Source organism: Coregonus clupeaformis, chromosome 1 (genome assembly GCF_020615455.1).
Source record: "Coregonus clupeaformis isolate EN_2021a chromosome 1, ASM2061545v1, whole genome shotgun sequence".
NCBI classification, from domain to species: domain Eukaryota; kingdom Metazoa; phylum Chordata; class Actinopteri; order Salmoniformes; family Salmonidae; genus Coregonus; species Coregonus clupeaformis.
In genome coordinates, this window is record NC_059192.1 from 67,571,504 (window position 1) to 67,599,043 (window position 27,540).

The 27,540-nt window shown below is 43.1% G+C and overlaps 1 protein-coding gene across 4 annotated transcripts in view; it reads right to left on the bottom strand.

Annotated features, from left to right (window-relative positions):
• Positions 1 to 22,781: 22,781 nt before the first annotated feature.
• si:ch211-180a12.2 overlaps positions 22,782 to 27,540 on the bottom strand; it is a 74,531-nt gene continuing 69,772 nt past the window's right edge. For all 4 annotated transcript variants that reach the window (XM_041884720.2, XM_041884709.2, XM_041884714.2 and 1 more), the window contains one exon: positions 22,782 to 23,182. In XM_041884720.2, coding sequence (XP_041740654.2) covers positions 23,151 to 23,182 — 32 coding nt within the window. In that variant the 3' untranslated portion in view covers positions 22,782 to 23,150. The remainder of the gene's footprint in view (positions 23,183 to 27,540) is intronic.

The following is a 27,540-nucleotide window of genomic DNA, read 5'->3' on the forward strand; positions in this document are numbered from 1 at the left end:
GAAGTTCCATCACTTTACTACGTTAGCTCTACCATGATAATTAGTTCAATTGAACCCTATATTGGCTTTGTACTATATTATATTATACCCATTCACTCAACACATCAGCAGTGGAATTTACACTCATAAATGCAGATTGTTACTCCATGCCTTGAAATGATAAATCAATTCCAAAAATAGCGCCATTACAATGATTTCTCATCTTAGCCTCTGATATAAAATGAAGTTCCATCACTTTACTACGTTAGCTCTACCATGATAATTAGTTCAATTGAACCCTATCATCATAACTCCTTATAGAACGTTAGAAACTTCTAGATACTCACATCAAATAATCCTTTAATTAGTTTAACAATCCTCATTCAACCCAAATCAGCCTCTCCTTCATTCTCTCAGCGGAACAAAAAAAACTGACTGTATTTTCCAAGGACACTGCCGTTCCTGTCCCAGAAAACAGACTTTCCACTACTCTCTAAAATAACATCAAGCTCTATTTACCCCTTTTAACTACTCTCCTGAGGATATTCATTATCACCTCTAGGCTTACCTATCACTATTATTATTTAATGCAATATTAGTAACATTCAATGTTAGTAATCAAACACTTGCATCAAATATCCACTTCTGATAATGTTTTTAAAATGTAGTTTGCCTTTAAATGTAATTTTGGTGCTATGATGCAATATGTTACATGTCATTGGCTCCATCTCCTGGTCGTTTTGAGTAATTCCTTTTATGACGATTTATTACCTCTCTTTTATAATGTCTTTCACACTACGGGACTAAAAACCCACTATCTTTAAAATATACCATACATTAAGGATGCCTTCCGCCCACTCTCTTTATAATATAATATTTTAAATCATATTAAAGGTGCTCTGCGCCTAATCTCTCTTTATAATATAATATTTTAAATCATATTAAAGATGCTCTGCGCCTAATCTCTCTTTATAATATAATATTTTAAATCATATTAAAGGTGCCCTGCGCCTAATCTCTCACTATTCTGTTGCATTTACTCCTTACTTCGACCACACCCTAATTTGAATCATAGCACCATGTAATGGTCAAATTATATATTCCTCTACATCCCTTTACATAAATCAATACCACTCATCATCCCCCTTCAAATATATTGAATTTTAAAGTTCGTTACAGTTCAGCTTTACCACAGATAAGCAGATTTTGACATAATTAAAAACATGAAAGTCTGCTTACCTGTTAGTTGAGCTGTGAACTGCATCCTGTTCGTTTAGACGCCAATCTGTTATGATGAGTTTCTCAGGTATCAAAGAATCAAGGATGCAAGGATACACTTAGACAATTTGTGGAGATTTCATACCAAGTATTTATTGAATCACGAGCTCGTGGGTTCATCTAACCAACGGACATAGCTTTGCCCTTCGTCAGTTGAACTAACTTGAACAAAGAAAACACTCTACCTTATATACCCATATAAAAAAATATATATACAGTGGGAAAAAAAAGTATTTAGTCAGCCACCAACTGTGCAAGTTCTCCCACTTAAAAAGATGAGAGAGGCCTGTAATTTTCATCATACGTACACGTCAACTATGACAGACAAATTGAGATTTTTTTTCTCCAGAAAATCACATTGTAGGATTTTTGATGAATTTATTTGCAAATTATGGTGGAAAATAAGTATTTGGTCACCTACAAACAAGCAAGATTTCTGGCTCTCACAGACCTGTAACTTCTTCTTTAAGAGGCTCCTCTGTCCTCCACTCGTTACCTGTATTAATGGCACCTGTTTGAACTTGTTATCAGTATAAAAGACACCTGTCCACAACCTCAAACAGTCACACTCCAAACTCCACTATGGCCAAGACCAAAGAGCTGTCAAAGGACACCAGAAACAAAATTGTAGACCTGCACCAGGCTGGGAAGACTGAATCTGCAATAGGTAAGCAGCTTGGTTTGAAGAAATCAACTGTGGGAGCAATTATTAGGAAATGGAAGACATACAAGACCACTGATAATCTACCTCGATTTGGGGCTCCACGCAAGATCTCACCCCGTGGGGTCAAAATGATCACAAGAACGGTGAGCAAAAATCCCAGAACCACACGGGGGGACCTAGTGAATGACCTGCAGAGAGCTGGGACCAAAGTAACAAAGCCTACCATCAGTAACACACTACGCCGCCAGGGACTCAAATCCTGCAGTGCCAGACGTGTCCCCCTGCTTAAGCCAGTACATGTCCAGGCCCGTCTGAAGTTTGCTAGAGTGCATTTGGATGATCCAGAAGAGGATTGGGAGAATGTCATATGGTCAGATGAAACCAAAATATAACTTTTTGGTAAAAACTCTACTCGTCGTGTTTGGAGGACAAAGAATGCTGAGTTGCATCCAAAGAACACCATACCTACTGTGAATCATGGGGGTGGAAACATCATGCTTTGGGGCTGTTTTTCTGCAAAGGGACCAGGACGACTGATCCTTGTAAAGGAAAGAATGAATGGGGCCATGTATCGTGAGATTTTGAGTGAAAACATCCTTCCATCAGCAAGGGCATTGAAGGTGAAACGTGGTTGGGTCTTTCAGCATGACAATGATCCCAAACACACCGCCCGGGCAACGAAGGAGTGGCTTCGTAAGAAGCATTTCAAGGTCCTGGAGTGGCCTAGCCAGTCTCCAGATCTCAATCCCATAGAAAATCTTTGGAGGGAGTTGAAAGTCTGTGTTGCCCAGCGACAGCCCCAAAACATCACTGCTCTAGAGGAGATCTGCATGGAGGAATGGGCCAAAATACCAGCAACAGTGTGTGAAAACCTTGTGAAGACTTACAGAAAACGTTTGACCTGTGTCATTGCCAACAAAGGGTATATAACAAAGTATTGAGAAACTTTTGTTATTGACCAAATACTTATTTTCCACCATAATTTGCAAATAAGTTAATTAAAAATCCTACAATGTGATTTTCTGGATTTTCTTTTCTCATTTTGTCTGTCATAGTTGACGTGTACCTATGATGAAAATTACAGGCCTCTCTCATCTTTTTAAGTGGGAGAACTTGCACAATTGGTGGCTGACTAAATAATTTTTTCCCCCACTGTATATATACCCTTCTGTTACCATCTTCCTGGCATACATCTGGCAAGTCTCCATGGGCACACCCTGTCTTTGATGTTCATCACTCTTTACCCCAAGTCAGTATCCTAAACATCACTCATGCTATCCTAAACATCACTAATCTCCTATGACATAATGGAATGTAGACTTCATGGCCCCAAACCACTCATCTCTTAATTCTTCCCTGTCCTCACAATCCTAAAACATGACATGATTACACTGACCGTCACCACAGTGAGGCCCCGGTCTTTGTACCGGGATATCGGGTCTGGCTCTCGACCCGGAATCTGCCCCTCCGCCTGCCCTGCCGGAAGCTGAGCCGGCGGTTTGTGGGGCCGTTCAAAGTCCTGAGGAGAATTAACGAGGTCACGTATAGGTTGTTACTCCCCCCTGATTACCGTATTAACCCCTTGTTTCATGTGTCTCTCCTCAGGCCAGTGGTGGTTGGTCCGCTCCAGGAGTCGGGATTTGAGGCGTCGGGTGGGGGTCTTCAGTACCTCGTGGAGTGGGAGAGGTAGAGTCCAGAGGAACGGTGCTGGGTCCCGGTGAGGGATATCCTCGATCCCTCCCTGTTGCGGGATTTCCACCGTCGCCATCCGGCTCGCCCTGCTCCGCGTCCTCCTGGCTGTCCATGAGGCCGGGGTCGGTGCGCTGCTGGAGCTGCGCGTCAAGGGGGGGTACTGTCACGACTTCAACACAAAAACTACACACCCTGGCTCAACATTTCAGAGTCCCCAGAGCCAGGGCGTGACAGTACCCCCCCCCCCCCAAAGGCGCGGACTGCGACCGAGCCACACAAACACAACAGGGTAGGGGCTGGGTGGGCATTCCGCCTCGGAGGCTGATCCGGCTCCGGGCTTGACCACCACTTTCTCTCCACCTCCCCGTTGCGCCCCTGATCTGGTCTGGCACCGCTGACTGGAGCTGGACCCGACGACGATGGATCAAACCGTACAGGCTCCGGACTGGAGCCGCTGGCCGGAGCTGGACTGGACACCGGTGGAGCGGATTGCTCTGGCTCCGGAGTGGATCCGCTGACTGGAGTTGGACCGGACCCCGGTGGAGCGGATTGCTCTGGCTCCGTAGTGGAGCAGCTGACCGGTGCCGGACCAGGCACCGGTGGAACAGGCACGGGCCGTGCCGGACTGGACACGCACCACTGGCTTGGTGCGGGGAGCAGGAATGGGCCGGACCGGGCTGACGACGAGCACCACTGGCTTGGTGCGGGGAGCAGGAACGGGCCGGACCGGGCTGACGACGCGCACCACTGGCTTGGTGCGGGGAGCAGGAACGGGCCGGACGGGCTGACGACGGCACCACTGGCTTGGTGCGGGGAGCAGGAATGGGCCGGACCGGGCTGACGACGAGCACCACTGGCTTGGTGCGGGGAGCAGGAACGGGCCGGACCGGGCTGACGACGCGCACCACTGGCTTGGTGCGGGGAGCAGGAACGGGCCGGACCGGGCTGACGACGTGCACCACTGGCTTGGTGCGGGGAGCAGGAACGGGCCGTACCGGACTGGCGACACGCACCACTGGCTTGGTGCGAGGGGCAGGAACAGGCCGGACCGGGCTGGCAACGCGCACCACTGGCTTGGTGCGAGGGACGGGAACAGGCCGGACCGGGCTGGCGACGCGCACCACTGGCTTGGTGCGAGGGACAGGAACAGGCCGGACAGGGCTGGCGACGCGCACCACTGGCTTGGCGCGAGGGACAGGAACAGGCCGGACCGGGCTGCCGACGCGCACCACTGGCTCGGTGCGGGGAGCAGGAACGGGCCGGGCCGGACTGGGAACACGCACCACTGGCTTGGTGCGGGGAGCAGGAACGGGCCGGACCGGACTGGGAACACGCACCACTGGCTTGGTGCGGGGAGCAGGAACGGGCCGTACCGGACTGTGGAGGCGGACTGGAGGTCTGGAGCGGAGAGCTGACACAACCCGTCCTGGCTGAATGCCTACCTCCACACAATATGTGTGAGGCATTAGCACAGGACGTACGGAGCTGTGCACGCGTACTGGCGATACAGCACGTAGCACCGGCGCAGGATATACGGGACCGAGGAGGCGTACTGGAGACCACGAGCGTTGAGCCGGCACACCCTGTCCTGGCTGAATGCCCATCTTTGCATGACACATGCGTGGTGCTAGTACAGGACGTACAGGACTGTGCCGGAACACTCGCGGCACAGTACGTGGCTCCGCATAACACGGAGCCTGCCCAGTCACACGCTTCTTTGCATGAGTACGGGGAGTTGGCTCTGCTCTAACACTAGGCTCCGCCAACCACCCTTTTAGCCCCCCCAAATGTTTTTATTGGGGCTGTCTCTCGGGCTTCCTCCTCGGCCGGCACCCTCTGCGTTGCCGCTGCTCCTCTCTATAGCGCGCCTCCACAGTCTCCTCCCAAGGACGGCGATCCATTCCGGCCTGAATCTGTCTGTTCCTGGACACGCTGCTTGGTTCTTAGTTGGTGGGATCTTCTGTCACGATCGTTTAAGGATTGGTTGAACCAAGGCGCAGCGTGATAAGCATACATTTTATTAAAGTACTGAACACATGACAAAACAACAAACAAACGATACGTGAAGTCTTAAGGTTACACCAAACAAACCTATACAGAACAAGATCCCACACAGACTGGTGCCAAACGGCTGCCTAAGTATGGTCCCCAATCAGAGACAACGAGCTACAGCTGCCTCTGATTGGGAACCACCCTGGCCAACATAGATCTAAACGATCTAGAACTAAACATAGAAAACAACACAACACGGAATATCCACACCCTGACTCAACAATTAAACGTCCCCTGAGTCAGGGCGTGACAGAAAGAACAGACGACTTTCGGTCGACCAAGATGTTTTTTTGTCAGGGACAGCCCTACATGGGATTCTCATATAACATTCTGTGTAGCTATATCTTGTACAACACATCACTTCTCAGCTTGAGTGTCAGCTTGATATGTTGTTATAACTTGTCTGACTCATATAAAATTGTTAGTGTAACATCTGTGAGGGATCCTTTTCATATACGCAACAGTTGAAAAAGATAAAGGACACCTCTGAAGTAGTTCCAACAATAGGGGCCTTTTTACCGTTCTTAACACTAGAACCGCCATAGGCCAACGGCCATTGACGTTTGATTTTGTAAATAAAAAAGATCTGCCCCCAAAAAAGCAATGTCCTGCTCCTTCCCTGACTTTTCCTAAATGTTTGTATTTACACTGCTCATTTGTCAGAATTTTGAAATCACAAACAGAAAAGTATTTTGAGACTTTTTACCTGTTTCTTTTTCACTTTGGTACCCAGCCAGGAGCTAATGCATCTCTCTCTCCTCACTGAATGAATGACAAATGGATGAATGGGCGAAAATTGTGCAAATAATTTCACCTGTGCACCTGGCTAGTTATATTATTATCTTTTTCGTTTCTACTTTGTCAAAAGTAGCTGTAACTGGACTATTGTAGTGTATTAAAATTATGTCTTTGTTAAAGGTTTTTCAGGAAGAAATGGAAGGTTGATTATTGCTATCAAGAGGGAAGGTTTTAGCGTGACGTCACATATGACAGACAGGAAGTGGGTGTTAAGTTACGGGATTGAACAGTAGAGGGAGCTATTCAACTCTTGGAAGGCTATATAAAAAGGGGGAGCAGCGACGAAGAGTTAGAATACAGCAATATTTATTTGGGTCTGGTTCTCCGGACATTGTGTCCGTACTTACGCTGGAACCTCGTGGTTTGAATAAAGGCCTTTGAACACGATACAGCCTAAGCAGACTCCTTGATTGACGGTAACACCGACGAATAACCTACACTACAAATGGAGGCTCCGCTGAGATATTGATTGCATCGTTGTTGGTCCCTTTCCTGGATTCGCGAGTTGACTACTGTCCAAGCCGGCTGTAAAGGTGAGAGATTACTCACAAAGAAATTTGGCCATTGGTTATCCCGCTGATTCATGAGAGGGCTTTGACGGTGTACAGTTAAAAGGACTTGGGTCGTTGTTGAGGTATGGTGTTGCTGTCGATTAGGAGTCTGATAATAATTATTCTAAAATTGTATAGATATCAATGGCAGATATTGGCAGAATGAAGTAAGGGAAATACGTATATAATTTTAGAAGCATTGCAGGTTTAGATAAGCCCTCGTGACGAACGGGCGACCAACAGGGTGGGCCAAAATCCTGGCAACGCATTATGAGTTTCAGGTTCAGTCTGGGACTGGGGGTTGGTGGGACATTTCTTGGGGATGGCTTACTCAACTTCTGTTCGACGGGATAGTTGTATTGGGGGGGATCGCTCACTGAAATAGCCATACCCACGGCAGAATAAATTTAGGGCAAACGAAACAGTAATCAATTAAAGACGCAATGCAGGATATTTATTTGTGTAGTAGGCCGCAGTTAGCTAGAGGCTAAGGCTAATGCTGGATTGTTTCAGGCCACGGGGTACATCGTGGCTAAATGCTAATGTTAATGCTTAGGGCTAAATGCTAACTGTGTTTTGTGTCACAGTGTACCTCAGGCTAATGCTAACTGCTAATGCTAATTGTGTTGCGTGCTACATGCTAACGGATATCCTTAGAGGTCCACTGCAATGGATTCAAGCCTCTTAAACTTGTTTGTATGTAGGTGGAACTGAAAGTTCTACGCAAATGTGAGTTATGTTGTGTTATTGTCTGGCTATAAGTGTAAAATAGAGAAACTGAGGTAGGATGCTGGCGTTCTATTGGGCGTTCTATTGTGTAGTAAGCATGGGCTTGATTTGGATGTGCGCATGCGGGATTTTACAGGGCTAGAGCTACGACATGCGGTCGTGCTGAGTCTACGAAACAAAATGGTGGCGTAAGGTCATATGTTGTTTGGGGTTTCTTTTCAGGGGTTTAATGGCTACCGGAAAAGAAAGGTGAACATGACTCTTTTAAAATCGTTAAAGTAACTGGTATGTGAACGTTAAACTATTTGTAGAGATGTAGTAAATTTATAAATTGAATATATGTTGACGAAGTATAATGCATTGATTTGAATGACGGATTAAAATAAATTTAAAATGTTTTGAGCGATCTATTTATTCTTGGGGTCAGGTTTTAAAATGTTTTGAGCTATTTATTTCTTCCTGGGTTCGGGTTGGTAGCAGAATATATATATTGAATGTGAATAAATGCTTGTCTGTATTGTTTTCTTCCCTTGTTATATGAGGCTATAGAACGGAGCAAAGGAGAGAGAGAGGGGGGTTAACGTGTGCGTGACGTGACGTGACGTGACAAGGTGTGACGCAGGCAGAGGATCATTCAAAATCAGGCTAGTAGGGGTCTTAGACGCTTGGCAACGGACTGATCAGTGAATAAAATTTGCAGTTTGGGGTCTCTGTGCATTACTGGGCCTGATTGGGGGGGTTCGGTTGGAAAGCAGGTACTGACATTATTCTGTGATATTGAAATATTTGGCTTCATATTAAACAATGGTTTTTATTGGTGGGGTATTGTTGTAGATTGGAAGTCTTTTATTCTGTGATATTAAAATACTTGGGTGCATATTGTTTTATTCTGTGATATTAAAATACTTGGGTGCATATTAAACAATGGAATTTATTGGGGTGATAGTGTTGTAGATTGAAGGTCCATGTTATTTTGATTGCTGTGAAGTTGACTACTGGTATTCACTTTCCGGAGGGGGTTAAGGTAAGTGGGTCATTAATTGATTAATTGGTAAAATAGGTGTAAAGGTAAAAAGTGGTCGTAATTATTCATAATTATTCATGGTTGTTAATTAGAATTTTAATTAAATAAATTAATAGATTTTTGTTAGGGGTCTTTGATTTTTTTTTTTGAATAAAATTTTTTAAATTAATTTTTATTTTGATTAAATTTTTAATATTCATAATTTTTTTAATTTTTTTAATATTCAATTTTTTTTTTAATATTCATATTTAAAAAAAAAAAAAAAAAAAAAACTTTCATAATTTTTTTGTTTAGTTTTTAATATTCATAATTGTTTAAAAAAAAAAAAATTAATATTCAATTTTTTTAATATTCATATTTAAAAAAAAAAAAAAAATGTTTGTTCTCTCGGGTTGTTTAGGTTATATTAATAATTAAAGGGGGGGAAGCCATAGGCTATATAGGCTAAAATAAATAGTTCACAATAAAGGAAGATAAAAGAGGACTTACAATGGGGAGAAAGGATAGCAAGGCTATGAAAGTTATTACACCGGTTAATATAGTCGAACATAGTAATCCTTTAGTTAAGGGTATTGCGAGATTATCCGGCAAATGGAACAAACGTTGGCCTGACATTGAACAACCCTGGCCAGAGGAAGGGACTCTTAATCCGGATGTTATCAACATCATGAAAGTACTTCTGTCAATTTACAAGGCAGATCAGAAGAAGGGAAAACAAAAGGAACGACGTAAAGAGAAGAGACAAAGGGAGCTGGGTGTTCTTAAATTGTTTGAAGATGAAGGACAAAAACTGATGAAAGATACCAAAGACAAGGGAAGCAAAGGTATGGAGAAAAAGCTAAAGGAAGAGACGTCGACAGAGAAACTGAGGGTAGAGGTCGGTATACCTTTCTCACATACGGATTCGGCGAGAAGACCCCCACCGTATGAGAAGGAAGTTGAGCTTAGGGATGCTTATCCTCAGCTTCCAGTAATTCTCCAGCAGGGGGATTATTACATCAGAGATGAAGATGAACAAATTATAGAGAGAGGACAAGCAGAAACGACCGTAAAAATGCATCCAAGCACCAAAGGTGGAAAGAAAACGAGAAGTCTGAAAACTAAGGGTGGTATGAGGTTAAGTAGGATGGAACTGGAGGAGGACGATGATGATCAGAGTGATTTGGAGGGGATCATGGGTGGATATGATCCGGTCATCAAACGGAGGTTGGCCAGAACGGAGAGAAGGGGTAAGGAAGGTTTGAAGAAGAAGGATACAAGATATTACAGTGCTGAGGAAGATTCGAAGAAGAAGGATACAATATATTTGAGTGCTGAGGGAAGCAAAGATGAAGACAGCGATAAAGAGAAGACTGACGGTGCTGCGTATTCGAAAGGAGTTTGTCCTGCAAAGACTGTCGCAGAAGAAATAGACGGAGATATAGACCAATGCTTATCAGAACTGAAGAGTGCAAGGACTGCAGGAGAAGTAAGAGAGTTACAGGAAGAACTTCAGACGCTGACCATACGGAAGGAGAGACAGCTGAGAAGAGAATCTGAAAAAGATGAGACAAAATATGCATTAAGGTCATGGAAAGATACCCCGAGCAAAATGGTACCAGTTATCATTCGAGGTCAAAACTTTGAATATAAGCCGTTGCAAAATACCGATATGTCAAATATACTTGAGAAGCTGCCTATTCTTCAAAATGGGGCTTATCCTTGGATTTCGAAATTGGAGGAAATTACGGTGGGAACCCAGTCTGCCATAGGAGACGTTAAGAGACTGTTGGCTAATCTCATTGGGATTCCGGATATGGAAGAAGTCTTCAGAGGGGCTGGACTCATGAGATATGTTGGGACCGGCAGTGAACGATCCTGAATTGTTGGCTGCAAGTAGGAATCGTCTGTGGAGAGCATTGAAAGATACATTTCCAACAAATGTGCATCCTGATAATATTCTGATTGACCCACTAGGACAACAAGAAAATCCGAGAGCCTATGTGTCAAGAGTTCATCAAGTGTGGAGAAATATTACTGGAAATGATCCAGATGTGAGTCAAATTGAGCAGTCAATTTTGAGAGCTAAGCTGCAAATGGGACTGCCCGCACCAGTAAGAAGCAAACTGGCAGAAGTGGTTGGACTTGGAAGCATGACAAAAGGGGTCTATACAGATCACATAGCTCATCAAGTGGATCTGTACAGGAAGAAGGAACTCAACCAGAAAGAGCAGGACGAGGAAACTCTCAGGAAACTTAATCTAATACACCTGGGAGAGAATAAAAAGGATAAGAAACAAGCTTTGGTTATGCAGAGTCAGTGTGCACCAAACCAACAATCACTGCCACAGTTTCAACCGGAACAGTTCCAACCGCAATTGTATCAGTCACCCATGGCGGGACCAGTTGATTCATATCCCCAGCCAATGTCTGGACAGACACAGAATTGGAGAGGAAGAGGACGAGAAGACTTCGGAGGAAGAGGAGGATTTAAGTCATCCTTCCAGCAACGTTCAGAAGCATGTTTTACTTGTGGACAGGTTGGTCACTGGGCCCGTGGGTGCAATTCGTCAGGAGGAGACAGAGGGAATTTTAGAGGAGGATACCGGGGGCCAGGCAAGAGCATCTGGAGGACCGGTGAACCCCTACAGGGGTCCGGAGCCAGGATTCTAGGGTGCCTAGATGATCCGAAAGGGGGGTGTCAGCTGGTAGCGTCAGGACCGGAAAGAGATCCAACAATTGAGGTGAAAATAAACAACCGACCATTGGAAGTAATGGCGGATAGCGGAGCTGCGTTCACCTGTGTTCGACCTGAAGATGCTACACATCTCCCTATGTCCAATCAACTTGTTAGGACAATCGGATTTGAGGGAGTAAAACAGCTGATTCCTCTTACGGAACCAATTGAGCTCTGCTATAAAGATCACAAATTAAAATACCCATACTGGTATCAGAACATACACCTGTTGCATTATTGGGAAGAGATGCCTTGTGTAAGTTGAACTGTACAATCAGATGTACACCAGACGGCTGTCTGATAGAAATGCCAAAGGAAAGGGTTTACCAATTGTCGATGATGACGGAGATGGATTCGTCTTCAGTATTCTGGATTGGAAATCTCAGTGAAGATTTTATGAAGCAGGCTAAGATATGGGAAAGATTTATTGTTGCAAATATGCCGGATGCGAAGCTTCCGGAATATCCATTCCATTGTACGCTCAAATATTTCAAGAATGCTGCTCAACCACACTCAGAGGAATGGTTGAGTCATCAGCCGAAGAATGTTCAACTTAGCTCAAGTTGCATTATTTTAGGACCACAAGGAGCAGCTATGAAGATAAACACAGATGATTATCTGAATAGAGAATTTGAGATTGAGAAGAGTGTGCCACATGTTACCTTGTTGGTTTCAGAAGGCTATGAGCAAAAGCAAATAGGAGAAATGATGACAGAAGCAGAGAAACTTACTTTCAGACCAACGAAAGAAAATTTGGCGATCTGGAGAAGTGAAGATCAACGATTTCTTAAAATAATGATTTCGGCTCAAGGACAAGGAGAGCCACAGGCTGTAGGAATGACACATGAATCTATTTGCAATATGAAGATTGATTCAGATCCTATGAAAGAGGAGATGTTGCAACAAGTTCCAGAAGGGTTGTGGTCTCAACATAGTACTGATATTGGACTTGTAAAATCAGCCCAACCTGTGAAGGTTGAACTTCGACCAGGAGCCAAACCTCCATGGAAAAATCAATATCCATTGACAGAGGAAGCAATCAAAGGGATTGAACCACAAATTGATGGACTTTCGACAGTAGGGGGTTTTAAAGACAACAAAACACCCTCGGAGTAACACGCCTTTGTGGCCTGTAAAAAAACCAGATGGAAGTTATCGTGTAGCTCATGATTTGAGAGCAGTAAATGAGATAGTGATTGACTTTCCAGCAGAAGTGCCAGATCCTCATACCTTGTTAGCTCAAGTTCCTCCGGATGCGACACATTTTACAGTACTGGACTTATGTGGAGCATTTTTCAGTGTTCCACTTAGTGTAGAGAGTCAGGATTTATTTGGGTTCACCTATAAGGGACAGTTCTATGAGTACAATAGAATGCCACAGGGGTACCGGCATTCGCCGCATATCTTCAATAAAGTACTGAAGGAAGATTTGGTAGGGATAGATCAGATATTGCAGAGCACTGTCATTCAGTACGTGGATGATATAATGGTTTGCTCACAAAATAAGGAAACATGTCATAGGGACTCAATTAAATTACTACAGGTATTGGCAGAAAAGGGACACAAGGTGTCACAGAAAAAGTTGCAATATTGTCAGGAGAAAGTTGTATATTTAGGTCAAAACATAACTCATGGCCACAGAAACATTTCGGACAAGCAGGTGGAAACTATTCGTAAGGCTCCAAAACCTAGAACAGTCAGAGAAATGATGACATTTCTGGGTATTGCTGGTTATTCCTCAGCTTGGGTAGAGGATTATACTAGTTTGATGGCTCCATTGAGGGCTATGGTGAGGGGTACTGAGAGTGGTCAACTCCATAGCAATCTTTCCTGGACACAGGAAGGTCAGGTGGCATTTGAAACGATCAAACAGAGGTTGCAGGAGGCACCTGCACTTGCATTACCAGATTACTCAAAGAACTTTTTTGCTATATGTGTCTACTTCTACTGGAGGTAGATATGCATGTGCGGTTCTTTGTCAACCGACAGGCATGGGGACGAATCCTCAGCCTATTTCCTACTACTCTACTGCTTATTCAGAGGTAGAACTAGGGTTACCACTATGCTACAGAGCAATGGTGGGGGTATATTCAATGTATGACAAAGCATCATCGGTCACGATGGGCTACCCCGTGACAATTCTTACTCATCATAGTCTCAGAAATCTTCTGAACTATGGGAAGTATACATTGACTATGCCTAGGCTCAGAGACTATCATAGACTCTTAGAGCAGGAGGATGTCACCCTTGTGAGATGTGATACAGTAAATCCAGCCGAGAGTTTACCAACTTCCGAGGATGGTGAGCCACATGATTGTGTCCAAGAGGCAGAGAGATATTCGAGGCTTCGATCAGATTTGCAAGCCTTTCCGTTACGTGAGGCAGACCTGGAGTATTGGACTGATGGGTCTTGCTATCGGGTGGGAGATAAGTTATGTGCTGGTTATGCAGTAGTTAGAGGCAGAGGGACGGGATTTGTTGTTGAAAAGGCTGAAGTAATACCACAGCCTGCGTCTGCACAACTTGCTGAACTTGTGGGGCTAACAGAAGCATGTTTGTTAGCGGAAGGTAAGCGAGTAACCATATACACTGATTCAGCATATGCACATAGTGTATGTCATTTGTTTGGGGCGGTATGGAAAGGTCGAGGGTTCAAGAAATCGGATGGTTCTCCGATACAACATCATGCACAAATCATGAAATTGTTGCATGCTATGATGAAACCTACAGAGATAGCGATAGCTAAGTGTGCAGCTCACAAGACAGATATGTCAAGAGTGACACAAGGGAACAAAGCTGCTGATGAAGCTGCAAAAGCCGTCGCAGGAGCGGATAAATTGGGTAAAGTTTTTCTGGTCACTCATGTAGTGGACTTGGAAGACAAAATTACGGTTCGAGATGTAATTTTGATGCAAGAAGCCGCTTCTATGATCGACAAACAGCTATGGCTAGACCGAGGAGCGGTCAAAGATGTTACTGGTCTGTGGAGAAACCATGAGGGGTTGATAGTAGCGCCTCTAGACCTTTTAGGTCTGATGATTCAAGAAGCACATGGCTTAGCTCATGTTGCGAGGGGGGAGGTTCACAGAAAGATCACAAAGGAATATGGTTTTTGGGCTCCATATTTGTTTGAACAAATTGATTATTTGATAGGAAGATGCACCATCTGTCTTAAAAATAATGTTCGAAGAGGGATACCTGTTCATCCAGGTTACATTCCTACACCCAGGGGTCCTATGCGTGAGTTGGTAATTGACTTTGTTGATATGATACAACCAGTTGATGGGAAAAGATACATGTTGGTGGTTGTAGATAGATTTTCACGATGGACGGAAGCTTGTCCAACCAAGCGTAAGGATGCTCAGTCGGTTGCCAAGTTCTTATGTAGAGAAGTCATAAGCAGGTGGGGATTACCCGATCGAATATCCTCAGACAATGGAAGAGAATTTGTGGATAAATCAGTAAAATTGATGTTGCAAAAATTGGGAATTAAGCAACGTCTTGGAGCAGTTTATCACCCACAAAGTCAGGGGATGTGAAAGAATGAACGGTGTCTTGAAAAATCGCATTGTGAAGATTTGTCAACATACAGGTCTAAACTGGATAGCGGCGCTTCCTTTAGCACTAATGGTGTGTCGCTCAAGTGAGTTACGTGATCTACGATGACACCCCATGAGTTGGTAACAGGAAGAAGGATGCCAACGCCTTGTTTGCGAACAAGCGGAAAGGGTCCAAGCTTGGCCCTGTTGGAAGATGAAATGAGAGCGTACGTTACATATATGGCCAATTTTCATAAAAAGTTGTCCACATATGTTTCTGACAGGCAAAGACAAGAAGAGGTGCAGAAGGCGCCTGAGGAGGATAAAAGGAATACAGTACAACCGGGAGACAAAGTATTCGTAAAGGTATTCAGGAGGAAGTGGTATAACGAACGTCGTGAAGGACCATTTGAAGTGGTTCGTAGTACTGGAACAGCTGTCCAGGTTAAGGGGTCTCCTACGTGGTATCATTTGTCACATTGTGTTAAAGCACCTACAGAAGAGGTACCACGTGCAGAGAGAGAGGATGGAGATAGGGGAGAACAGGAAGAGGGAGAGATTGTCAGTGTTGGGGTTAACATTGATAATGGTGACATTTCTGCTGATGCCAGAGATGACTATGCAGGGGATGGAAAGGAAAGAGGATTTGGAGAAATTGATTTCCAATACGTCCCAGAAGCAACAGGGAATATTTCAGTGGGATGTGAAGCAGCAGAGGCCACCAAGGGCAACTCTGTTAAAGGAGAAGCTAGTGATTTGGTTGGACAAAATAGGCCTAGACCAGTTAGGAGAAAAGTCAGACCAAAACGTTACGAAAACTAGGAATGAAGTAACAACCATAACACCAACACGTCAGTCTGTTAGAACAACAGTGGGAAGCAATTTAACTCTTTCAACATTGACAGTTGGTAAAGCCATAAATATATCGCATTCGATTACAAGGGATCCAATAGTGTTAGCACCAATGTTAGAACAAAAGACATTACATGGCTAAATTTACTAATCTTGAAGCTTACCATTGGAGAATAAGTCTGGGAGAGAAGTGGGGACTTGGTCTTTTTCCATGGTATGGTGTAACATTCTTAGCAGATCATATTGATAATATTACATATACGTTGCAGGGCTTTGCAAATGAAACAATAAGAGGGTTTCACCTTCTGTCAAATGCTCAAAGAAGTCACAGACTGACGTTGTTGAAACATGACATGGCTCTTGATTATATTTTGGCAAGACAAGGTGGCTTATGTTTGGCTATGAATCTGACGGGGGGATGATTGTTATACTTTGATCCCAGATAGTACCGATAATATCACGAGTGTTATCGATGCCTTGAAGAATATCAGGGATGCATTTGGAAGATCTGAGAAAGCTGGATGGTCAGCGAAGTCTTGGTTGCAAGATCAGTTAGGCCCAATAGGAGCAGTGATGGTTCAGATTTTAGTCGCAGCTCTGATAGCGTTGTGTGTCATGTTTTGCTTTTGTACTTTGTTACTGACCTTTGCAAAAGCTATGATATTAAGATGGGTTGGTGTTGTGATGCCTGGAGACAACACTCAGATGCCGTTGTTGATTGTTCCTGATCTGGACGAAGATGGACGAGGGGATCTAGATGGACTACTGATGGATAAATATCCTTTTTGATTATGTGATCATGTTTCAATTTTTTAATATTAGTGTGATTTGTAGTATGATTTATGAATCAAGGGGGGAATGGGTTTATGTGATTCATGCATCATTTATATATCAGTTTTATAGTCGTAGTGGATATTGATGTTTAATTTGAAAGTGTTTTTTTTGGAAAAGATACTGTTTGGTCTTTTTCTTTTTCTTCCAGAAGCATTTGGATGACATGTGGAGATTGAAATACTCAAACAAAGACAATATGAAACGACAATATGACTGGAGGAGATGAAACAAGGAGGGTGTGGCCGATTCCATCAACAAATCCATTGGAAGTCGGGACTACAGGGAGATGAAGTGTAGTGGTCTACATTCCAGTGTCTGCAATGAAATATAGACATGTGTAATACATAATTGTGTCATATTTTTAGGTATTAATTTTTGTAGAATGATGTTTGATGTTATTGACTACATGTAAGGATCTTAGATGTTTTTGTTTATTTCGGTGAATGCTTAGGGACAGAAAGTCTAGGTAGGGAGAGGTCCACTTTTGAGGTCCAATGGGTTGACCAGCCTTTAGAGTGGATGTTTATGGATAGGATTTTGTTTGCAGGGCCTTACATGTGTATTTAATTGCATCATAGTTTCAAATGTATTTACATGGTTTATGAGGTTATCTGGAGTACCGAGGTGGTTGCCTGGGGCAGAGGGACCGTAAGAGAATTTTACTGTCTTGATTGATGGATGGATATCTGAAAAGATGGCTGCCGGATAGTTTTTCGCTCTTACACTCCATAGAGATTTCTTCATATGTCATAGTAATGTATTCATACTTCATAAACAGTTATTTCATAGAAAGGTATTTACACTCTAGAGAAGAATGTTTTTGGTTTAAGGTTAAAGAGACTCAATAAGATAAATTGTTACTGGTCATAATCCTATTGTTGTCGAGACTTTTTAGTTTTGTCTCGAAGGGGGGAATATGTAGTGTATTAAAATTATGTCTTTGTTAAAGGTTTTTCAGGAAGAAATGGAAGGTTGATTATTGCTATCAAGAGGGAAGGTTTTAGCGTGACGTCACATATGACAGACAGGAAGTGGGTGGTAAGATACGGGGATTGAACAGTAGAGGGAGCTATTCAACTCTTGGAAGGCTATATAAAGGGGGGAGCAGCGACGAAGAGTTAGAATACAGCAAGATTTATTTGGGTCTGGTTCTCCGGACATTGTGTCCGTACTTACGCTGGAACCTCGTGGTTTGAATAAAGGCCTTTGAACACGATACAGCCTAAGCAGACTCCTTGATTGACGGTAACACCGACGAATAACCTACACTACACTATACTAATTACTATAAATCTATTACTAATCAAATCTACAAATAAAGTTCATCAAATGGATTACGCTGTAATGTTTTTATTGTAAGGGAAACGGAAATAGTCTACAGGCCTACGTTTTTTCTAGGACTTTGTAGAATTATACAAAACATCTATCTAAACAAATAACTATTGTTTTTAAAATGTATATATTTACACAAATATTTCTTCATGCAATTAATCTTTTACAATAGTTTATGCACTAGTTATTAAACATTGGTGCTTATGTTTGCACACCTTTGGGTTGATATGCATCTGATGCATATGCTAAAGATAACGCCTGGCAACGTTCTCTAGCAGGTACTTATAGGCTGAAAGGCGGTTCTAGTGTAAAGCACTGTACCATCCAGACCATACTTCAGGTACAAAGATGGTAGCAAGTTTAATATAATATGGCTGGCTGGCTGTTTCTCTCTCTTTCTCCGATATGTTTTTAATTTAGTTTTTTTTTAAACATTCTAGCACAAACAGCAACCACATTTCTATGTTTATAAGGCTAATAAGACATTTCAAATGACTTGAATATATTATATTAAGTGTCTGAAATGCATCATTTAAATTTTTTACATTTTAGTCATTTAGCAGACGCTCTTATCCAGAGCGACTTACAGTTAGTGAGTGCATACATTTTCATACTGGCCCCCCGTGGGAAACGAACCCACAACCCTGGCGTTGCAAGCGCCATGCTCTACCAACTGAGCTACAGGGAAATCAAAGTATTGGAAAGTTCATGAAAACATCAGAGAAGATTATCAGGTAATAATTGTGTGTGTAGAAAATATCTGCATTGCTTTCAATCGCGGTTTTGTCACAGTCCCTTATTGTGAGCGTTGTAGAGGGAAAAATAAAACATACTTGTTCCTGAGAGTCCTTGCTGAGAGTCCAAACCACTAACAGACATTAGAGGCTACTCACATAAACACGGTTCTGTGAACTAAGCGGCACATTCAATCTGTTTCAAATGCATTTGTCATTGTGGCAATGTATGTTTTTCCTTGACAATGAACTTTAACAACCTTCTGCAGTGTATCATCACTGAATACAGCATGTACTGTGTCCCTGCTCTTGACCTCAACAAGAAATGTGCACTGCATATCCAACTCTGCATCAGTGATGGATAGCGTTTGGGGTTTAAGGGACTTTGTCAACACAATGCTTGTACCTTCACATAAGCAGTGATGGAGGTCTGGAGCACAGTTTATCACCAGTTCTTGAATATCAACAAAACTCCCGTCCTTCAGCAGTGCAGCATTGTTACTTCGTCTGTAACGGAGTAGGCCACAGAATGAAAAACAGTTATGTTGCACTGAAAGCATGCAAACGACTCAATTTCTCTACTGCACTCCTTTCCATCACATTGAGTTCCCTCCTAGCACTTACACCAAGGCCTACAATACCTGGCGCCACAGGTGCATTTTCCATTATACCTGCAATTTTCCCAACTGCTCTTTTGACTGCTGCAGGGGCTTTTATAAAACCGGGTCTGTAGTGACGCCTCAAGCACTGCGATGCAGTGCCTTAGACTGCTGTGCCACTCGGGAAACCCTATGAAGTGCCCTTTATTATAGACCACATAGAGAATTCAATAATTCAGATTTTAAAAATGAATGAAGGCTTGCTAAAATGTCTATGAAGTTTTAACCTACTTAATCCCAAAATGTCTCAAGTGTCACCATCATTGTAAAGCCCTAGTTATTTAGTTGCTTTGACAAAGTCATTTCTGTAGATTATTATTTATTTCATGTGATGAGTGATTCATTTACCGATATAAAGACAGGCTAGAAATGTTTTAACAATAACAAAAAAATGTGTGAAGCTGGCATTCAATTGCCTCTCCCTGTTGCACACAACAAGCTTCCATTCCCCCTGTCACAAGGGGATCCATGGCTGATGTGAGAAGAAATCATCAGCCCTGTTACGGTCAACCCAGTTACTTTATTTGGCACTTAATTATTAAAAGTCTAAGCCGTGGGGGGGAGGGGGGTTGACCCCTCTAGGTATCCCAAAAATATATTAAACAATTATTTGATAAAATATTGAATTTGGCCGTTACTACTATCGGCCAGAGAAATGCATTGAATAACATGGCAAAATGGACAGTCAAAAAAAAAAAAATACGGTTTTGAACAATCCTGTCTGGGCTTTGCCTACTACTCTTGACAATAATAATAAATAATAATAATAATAATATGCCATTTAGCAGACACTTTTATCCAAAGCGACTTACAGTCGTGCGTGCATACATTTTTGTGTATGGGTGGTCCCGGGGATCTAACCCACTACCTTGGCGTTACAAGCGCCGTGCTCTACCAGCTGAGCTACAGAGGACCATATATGTACAGTGCATTCGGAAAGTATTCAGAGACTCTGGAGAGACCTGAAAATAGCTGTGCAGTGACGCTCCCCATCCAACCTGACAGAGCTTGAGAGGATCTGCAGAGAAGAATGGTAGAAACACCCCAAACACAGGCGTGTCAAGCTTGTAGTGTCATACCCAAGAAGACTCGAGGCTGTAATCACTGCCAAAGGTGCTTCAACAAAGTACTGAGTAAAGGGTCTGAATACTTGTAAATGTGATATTTCAGTTTTTTTGTTTATTATAAATTTCCTTTGTCATTATGGTGTATTGTGTGTAGATTGATGAGGGGGGAAAAAACACTTTAACCCATTTTAGAATAAGCCTCTAACGTAACAAAATGTGGAAAAAGTCAAGGGGGCTGAATACTTTCTAAATGCACTGTATATACAGTACCAGTCAAAAGTTTGGACACACCTACTCATTCAAGGGCTTTTCTTTATTTTTACTATTTTCTACATTGTAGAATAATAGTGAAGACATCAAAACTATGAAATAACACATATGGAATCATGTAGTAAACAAAAAAGTGTTAAACAAATCAAAATATATTTTATATTTGAGATTCTTCAAATAGCCACCCTTTCCCTTGATGACAGCTTTGCACACTCTTGGCATTCTCTCAACCAGCTTCACCTGGAATGCTTTTCCAACAGTCTTGAAGGAGTTCCCACATATGCTTAGCACTTGTTGGCTGCTTTTCCTTCACTCTGCCGTCCGACTCATCCCAAACCATCTCAAATGGGTTGAGGTCGGGGGATTGCGGAGGCTAGGGCCCCGTGTAGCTCAGTTGGTAGAGCATGGCGCTTGCAACGCCAGGGTTGTGGGTTCGATTCCCACGGGGGGCCAGTATGAAAAAAGTATGAAAATGTATGCACGCTCTGGATAAGAGCGTCTGCTAAATGACTAAAATGTTTTTAAAAAATCTGATGCAGCACTCCATCACTCTCCTTCTTGGTAAAACAGCCCTTACACAGCCTGGATGTGTGTTGGGTCATTGTCGGGTTGAAAAACAAATGATAGTCCCACTAAGCCCAAACCAGATGGGATGGCGTATCGCTGCAGAATGCTATGGTAGCCTTGCTGATTACGTGTGCCTTGAATTCTAAATAAATCACAGACAGTGTCACCAGCAAGCACCATAACACCTCCTCCTCCATGCTTTACGGTGGGCCAAGCAGGTCTCTTCTTCTTATTGGTGTCCTTTAGTAGTGGTTTTGACCATGAAGGCCTGATTCACACAGTCCCCTCTGAACAGTTGATGTTGAGATGTGTCTGTGACTTGAAGCATTTATTTGGGCTGCAGTTTCTGAGGCTGGTAACTGTAATGAACTTCTCCTCTGCAGCAGAGGTAACTCTGGGTCTTCCAAACCTGTGGTGGTCCTCATGAGAGCCAGTTTCATCATAGCGCTTGATGGTTTTTGCGACTGCACTTGAAGACACTTTCAAAGTTCTTGAAATGTTCCATATTGGCTGACCTTCATGTCTTAAAGGAATGATGGACTGTCGTTTCTCTTAGCTTATTTGAGCTGTTCTTGCCATAACATGGACTTGGTCTTTTACCAAATAGGGCTATCTTCTGTATACCCCCCCTACAATGTCACAACACAAATGATTGACTCAAACGCATTAAGAAGGAAATAAATTCCACAAATTAACTTTTAAGAAGGCTAACCTGTTAATTGAAATGCATTCCAGGTGACTACCTCATGAAACTGGTTGTTAGAGAATGCCAAGAGTGTGCAAAGCTGTCATCAAGGCAAAGCGTGGCTACTTTGAAGAATCTCAAATATAAAATATATTTAGGCACGTTGCATGCGTATCATTGCGGGAAGCGCGATTGAATAGGACCGATAGTGTGCGGCTGTAATGTAGGCTATATCAATATTTAATATTTTATGTCTAAATGTATTACTTTATATCAATATTCGTTGCAGACAGTACTATACCACATGGATTTTTAATCCCCTGGCAATTGGAGCTTTCTTTCACGGACCCATGTCTGCTTGACTATAAAAAGACAATAACCTTGTTCCTTTTCTGTACAAGAGTCCAAATCTATAAGAGCAACCAAAGTAAACTAAATTAATATGGTAAATATGGCTTTGGCTACTTCAGGGATTCACAAGCACCAACCCAATGATAGAGCATATGCATTGACACTGCACAGAACAGAAGTAATATAATCATAAATCATTAAAAAGTGAATAATTAAGCATTAACACTGAGATCAAGGCACATGTGTGTGAAATGTGCAATGTGAAGGCATGTGAAATGCACTCCCCTTGTTTCAATTGTTGTCGAGGTGAAAGAGACAGAGAAGCTTGTCTATTTTTGAAATGCATCAGGTTCACACAGTGTCACCATGCAAAAACACTGAACAACACAATAGAATGTCAGCATAAAGAAAGATAGAGAACTGTTTTATTCCCCAAACTTAAATGAAAATCTGCATAAAACGTGGACCAAAATTTTATTGACAAAATTACATTTTTGAAAATTAATACATTTTTAGAAGATTATGCGACAAACTTTGTACTGGAACATGAAACGAAATATGAAATTAATATGAAATGTATGAATCATACAATTACAAATGACGTCATGCGGGAATAAGCATCAAATCAAATGTATTTGTCACATGCTTCGTAAATAACAGGTGTAAACTAGCAGTGAAATGTTTAGTTATAAGATCAAGTTTGACATTCTGAGGAGACGTATACCATATAAGTATTTTAAATCTATGTTATAAAAAAACACCTTCTGTAAGCCTCATTCACAGTGAAGATGAAACCTCTTCATTGGGCTCTGCAAGATAAAAAAAATGACAGGAGTTAGAGTTATGTATGTCCTGTGATATACATTACCATTCAAAAGTTTGGACAAACCTACTAATTCAAGGGTTTTTCTTTATTTTTACTATTTTCTACATTGTAGAATAATCGTGAAGACATTAAAACTATGAAATAACACATATGGAATCATGTAGTAACCAAAAAAGTGTTAAACAAATCAAAATATATTTTATATTTGAGATTCTTCAAAGTAGCCACCCTTTGCGTTGATGAAAGCTTTGCACACTCTTGGCATTCTCTCAACCAGCTTCATGAGGTAGTCACCTGGAATGCATTTCAATTAACAGGTGTGCTTTGTTAAAAGTTTAATTTGTCGAATTTCTTTCCTTCTTAATGCGTTTGAGCCAATCAGTTGTGTTGTGACAAGGTAGGGGTGGTATACAGAAGATGGCCCTATTTGGTAAAAGACCTAGTCCATATTATGGCAAGAACAGCTCAAATATGCAAAGAGAAGCGACAGTCCATCATTACTTTAAGACATGAAGGTCAGTCAATCTGGAAAACTTTGAATGTGTCTTCAAGTGCAGTCGCAAAAAACGTCAAGTGCTACGATAAAACTGGCTCTCATGAAGACCGCCACAGGAAAGGAAGACCCAGAGTTACCTCTGCTGCAGATGATAAATTCATTAGAGGTAACTGCACCTCAGATTGCAGCCCAAATAAATGCTTCACAGAGTTCAAGTAACAGACACATCTCAACATCAACTGTTCAGAGGAGACTGCGTGAATCAGGCCTTCATGGTTGAATTGCTGCAAAGAAACCACTACTAAAGGACACCAATAAGAAGAAGAGACTTGCTTGGGCCAAGAAACACGAGCAATGGACATTACACCGGTGGAAATCTTTCCTTTGGTCTGATGAGTCCAGATTTTTGGTTCCAACCGCTGTGTCTTTGTGAGACGCAGAGTAGGTGAACGGATGATCTCCGCATGTGTGGTTCCCACCGTGAAGCATGGGGGAGGAGGTGTGATGGTGTGGGGGTGCTTTGCTGGTGACCATGTCTGTGATTTATTTAGAATTCCAGGCACACTTAACCAGCATGGCTACCACAGCATTCTGCAGCGATACGCCATCCCATCTGGTTTGCGCTTAGTGGGACTATCATTTGTTTTTCAACAGGACAATGACCCAAAGCACACCTCCAGGCTGTGTAAGGGCTATTTGACCAAGGAGAGTGAGGGATTGCTCCATCAGATGACCTGGCCTCCACAATCACCCGACCTCAACCCAATTAAGATGGTTTGGGATGAGTTGGACTGCAGAGTGAAGGAAAAGCAGCCAACAAGTGCTTAGCATATGTGGGAACTCCTTCAAGACTGTTGGAAAAGCATTCCTCATGAAGCTGGTTGAGAGAATGCCAAGAGTGTGCAAAGCTACTTTGAAGAATATAAAATATAAAATATATTTTGATTTGTTTAACACTTTTTTGTTACTACATGATTCCATATGTGTTATTTCATAGTTTTGATGTCTTCACTATTATTCTACAATGTAGAATATAGTAAAAAATAAAATAAAACCCTTGAATGAGTAGGTGTGTCCAAACTTTTGACCTGTACTCTATGCTGTATATATAAATTAAGTGTATTTCTTGTGATGTACAGTGCCTTGCAAAAGTATTCATCCCCCTTGGCATTTTTCCTATTTTGTTGCATTACAACCTGTAATTGAAATGGATTTTTATTTGGATTTCATGTAATGGACAAAATAGTCCAATTTGGTGAAGTGAAATGAAAATAATAACTTGTTTCAAAAAATTCTAAAAAATAAATAACGGAAAAGTGGTGCGTCCATATGTATTCACCTCCTTTGCTATGAAGCCCCTAAATAAGATCTGGTGCAACCAATTACCTTCAGAAGTCACATAATTCGTTAAATAAAGTCCACCTGTGTGCAATCTAAGTGTCACATGATCTCAGTATATATACACCTGTTCTGAAAGGCCCCAGAGTCTGCAACACCACTAAGCAAGGGGCACCACCAAGGAAGCGGCACCATGAAGACCAAAGAGCTCTCCAAACAGGTCAGGGACAAAGTTGTGGAGAAGTACAGATCATGGTTGGGTTATAAAATCATATCTGAAACATTGAACATCCCACAGAGCACAATTAAATCCATTATTAAAAAATGGAAAGAATATGGCACCACAACAAACTTGCCAAGAGAGGGCCGCCCACCAAAACTCACGAACCAGGCAAGGAGGGCATTAATCAGAGAGGCAACAAAGAGACCAAAGATAACCCTGAAGGAACTGCAAAGCTCCACAGCAGAGATTGGAGTTTCTGTCCATAGGACCACTTTAAGCATTACACTCCACAAAGCTGGCCTTTACGGAAGAGTGGCCAGAAAAAAGCTATTGCTTAAAGAAAAAAATAAGCAAACACGTTTAGTGTTCGCCAAAAGGCATGTTGGAGACTCCCCAAACATATGGAAGAAGGTACTCTGGTCAGATGAGACTAAAATTGAGCTTTTTGGCCATTAAGGAAAACTGTAACGATCCCGGCAGTCTGAGTCGGGTCCTGTCTGTGGACTAGTTTTTATGTTCGTGATCTCCAGTTTCCCGAGGGTTCTGGAACGCTCCGGGGAGCTCTCTTGATTTCCGCACCTGCATCCCATCAGCAATCTGCACACCTGGTCCTGATCATCACCCTTCTTAGGCTCTGGCCTAACATCCATTCCCTGCCGGATCGTTAGCCATAAACAGTATGTTTTGCCAGCGTATCAGCCTCAGAGTACTAGCGTTAGTTTTGTTGTTTTTGCACCTTGTTGACCTGCCTTGTACTTACCTCCGTTTGTTCTGTCTACAGTCATTCTCCCGGAACCTTCACCCAACCCCTGCCGTGCCATCAGTTCATCTGCTACTTCACCACCACCTACTCATCTCCGCCACCCGTTCCGTTTACTGGACTATTCTGCATCTTTATCTGTAAATAAACACTCTCATTCGTTCAACTCACCTTGTCCTGGTCTGCTTCTGGGTTCGGTCTTAGAGAACCGTGACAGAACGATCCGGCCATTAATGAACCCAGCGGACCTGGACTCTGTTCGCCATGCCATTACCCATCAGGAGAAGATGTTGGGCCATCATAGCACGGTACTACAGGAGATCGCGTTGTCAGTTCGGAACCTTTCTACCGGTCTGACGGAGGCCCAGAACCAACGCAATGTTCGGTGGAGGATCCACTACCGGTTTCACCCATCTCGCCTGCCGCTTCTGGAGCGGTGTCCTTCCGTGAGCCCAAGGTTCCGACGCCGGATAAATATGAGGGGGAGCTGGGAAGATGCCGTTCTTTCCTTATGCAGTGTGGATTAGTGTTCGATCTACAGCCCTACTCTTATGCCACAGACAAGGCTAGGATAGCCTTTGTGATTGAGTTGCTGCGTGGTCGAGCGCTGGAGTGGGCTTCAGCCGTTTGGGAACGACAGGATCCCTGCATGGCTTCATACCAGGGGTTCACGGCCGAGATGAGGAAGCTCTTCGACCATTCCGTCCGAGGGAGGGACGCAGCTAGGCGCCTGTTTTCGCTTTCGCCAGGGAACTCGCAGCGTGGCGACTTCGTGATCGAGTTCAAGACGTTGGCTGTGGAGAGTGGGTGGAATGAGGAGTCTCTGCAAGCGGCCTTTTACCAGGGTCTGTCGGAGCAGCTCAAGGATGAGTTGATCTCCTATCCGGAGCCTAGTGACCTGGACAGCTTGGTAGCCTTGTCTATTCGGGTGGATAATCGAGTCCGAGAGCGAAGGAGGGAGAAGCAATGGGGTCCGTCCAATCGATCAGCTTCTCAGTTCCCAGTCGGGTCGGGTGGTGGACCAGAACACGTCGATCATTCTCCACCACAAAGGATTAGGGGAGAGGTTCTCTCTCCCGATTCTGAACCCATGCAAGTGGGGCGAGCAGGTTAACCAAGGAGGAGCGTCAACATAGACGTAAGACCAACTGTTGCCTCTACTGTGGTAGCTCGGGACATTACATCTCCACTTGTTCCCGGCGGTCGTCAAACTGCCCGGCTCGCCAAAGTTGGGAGGACTTTTAGCGAGCCAGTTTCAACCTCTCAGTACCTCTGTCAGACCCCGTTTCCCGGCTACCCTTGTGAACAGGAATCAGAGCTTAGCGATTAACGCTTTTGTCGATTCAGGTGCCGATGGAAGCTTTCTTGATGCCGAGTTGGTGGAACAGCTGGGGCTTTCCAAGGAGCAATTGCCGGAAGCCATTGAAGCGACCACTCTGAACGGCAGTAGTCTGGCACGTATCACGATGAGGACTGAACCGGTTAAGATGCTGTTGTCGGGGAATCATTCGGAGATGATTTCAT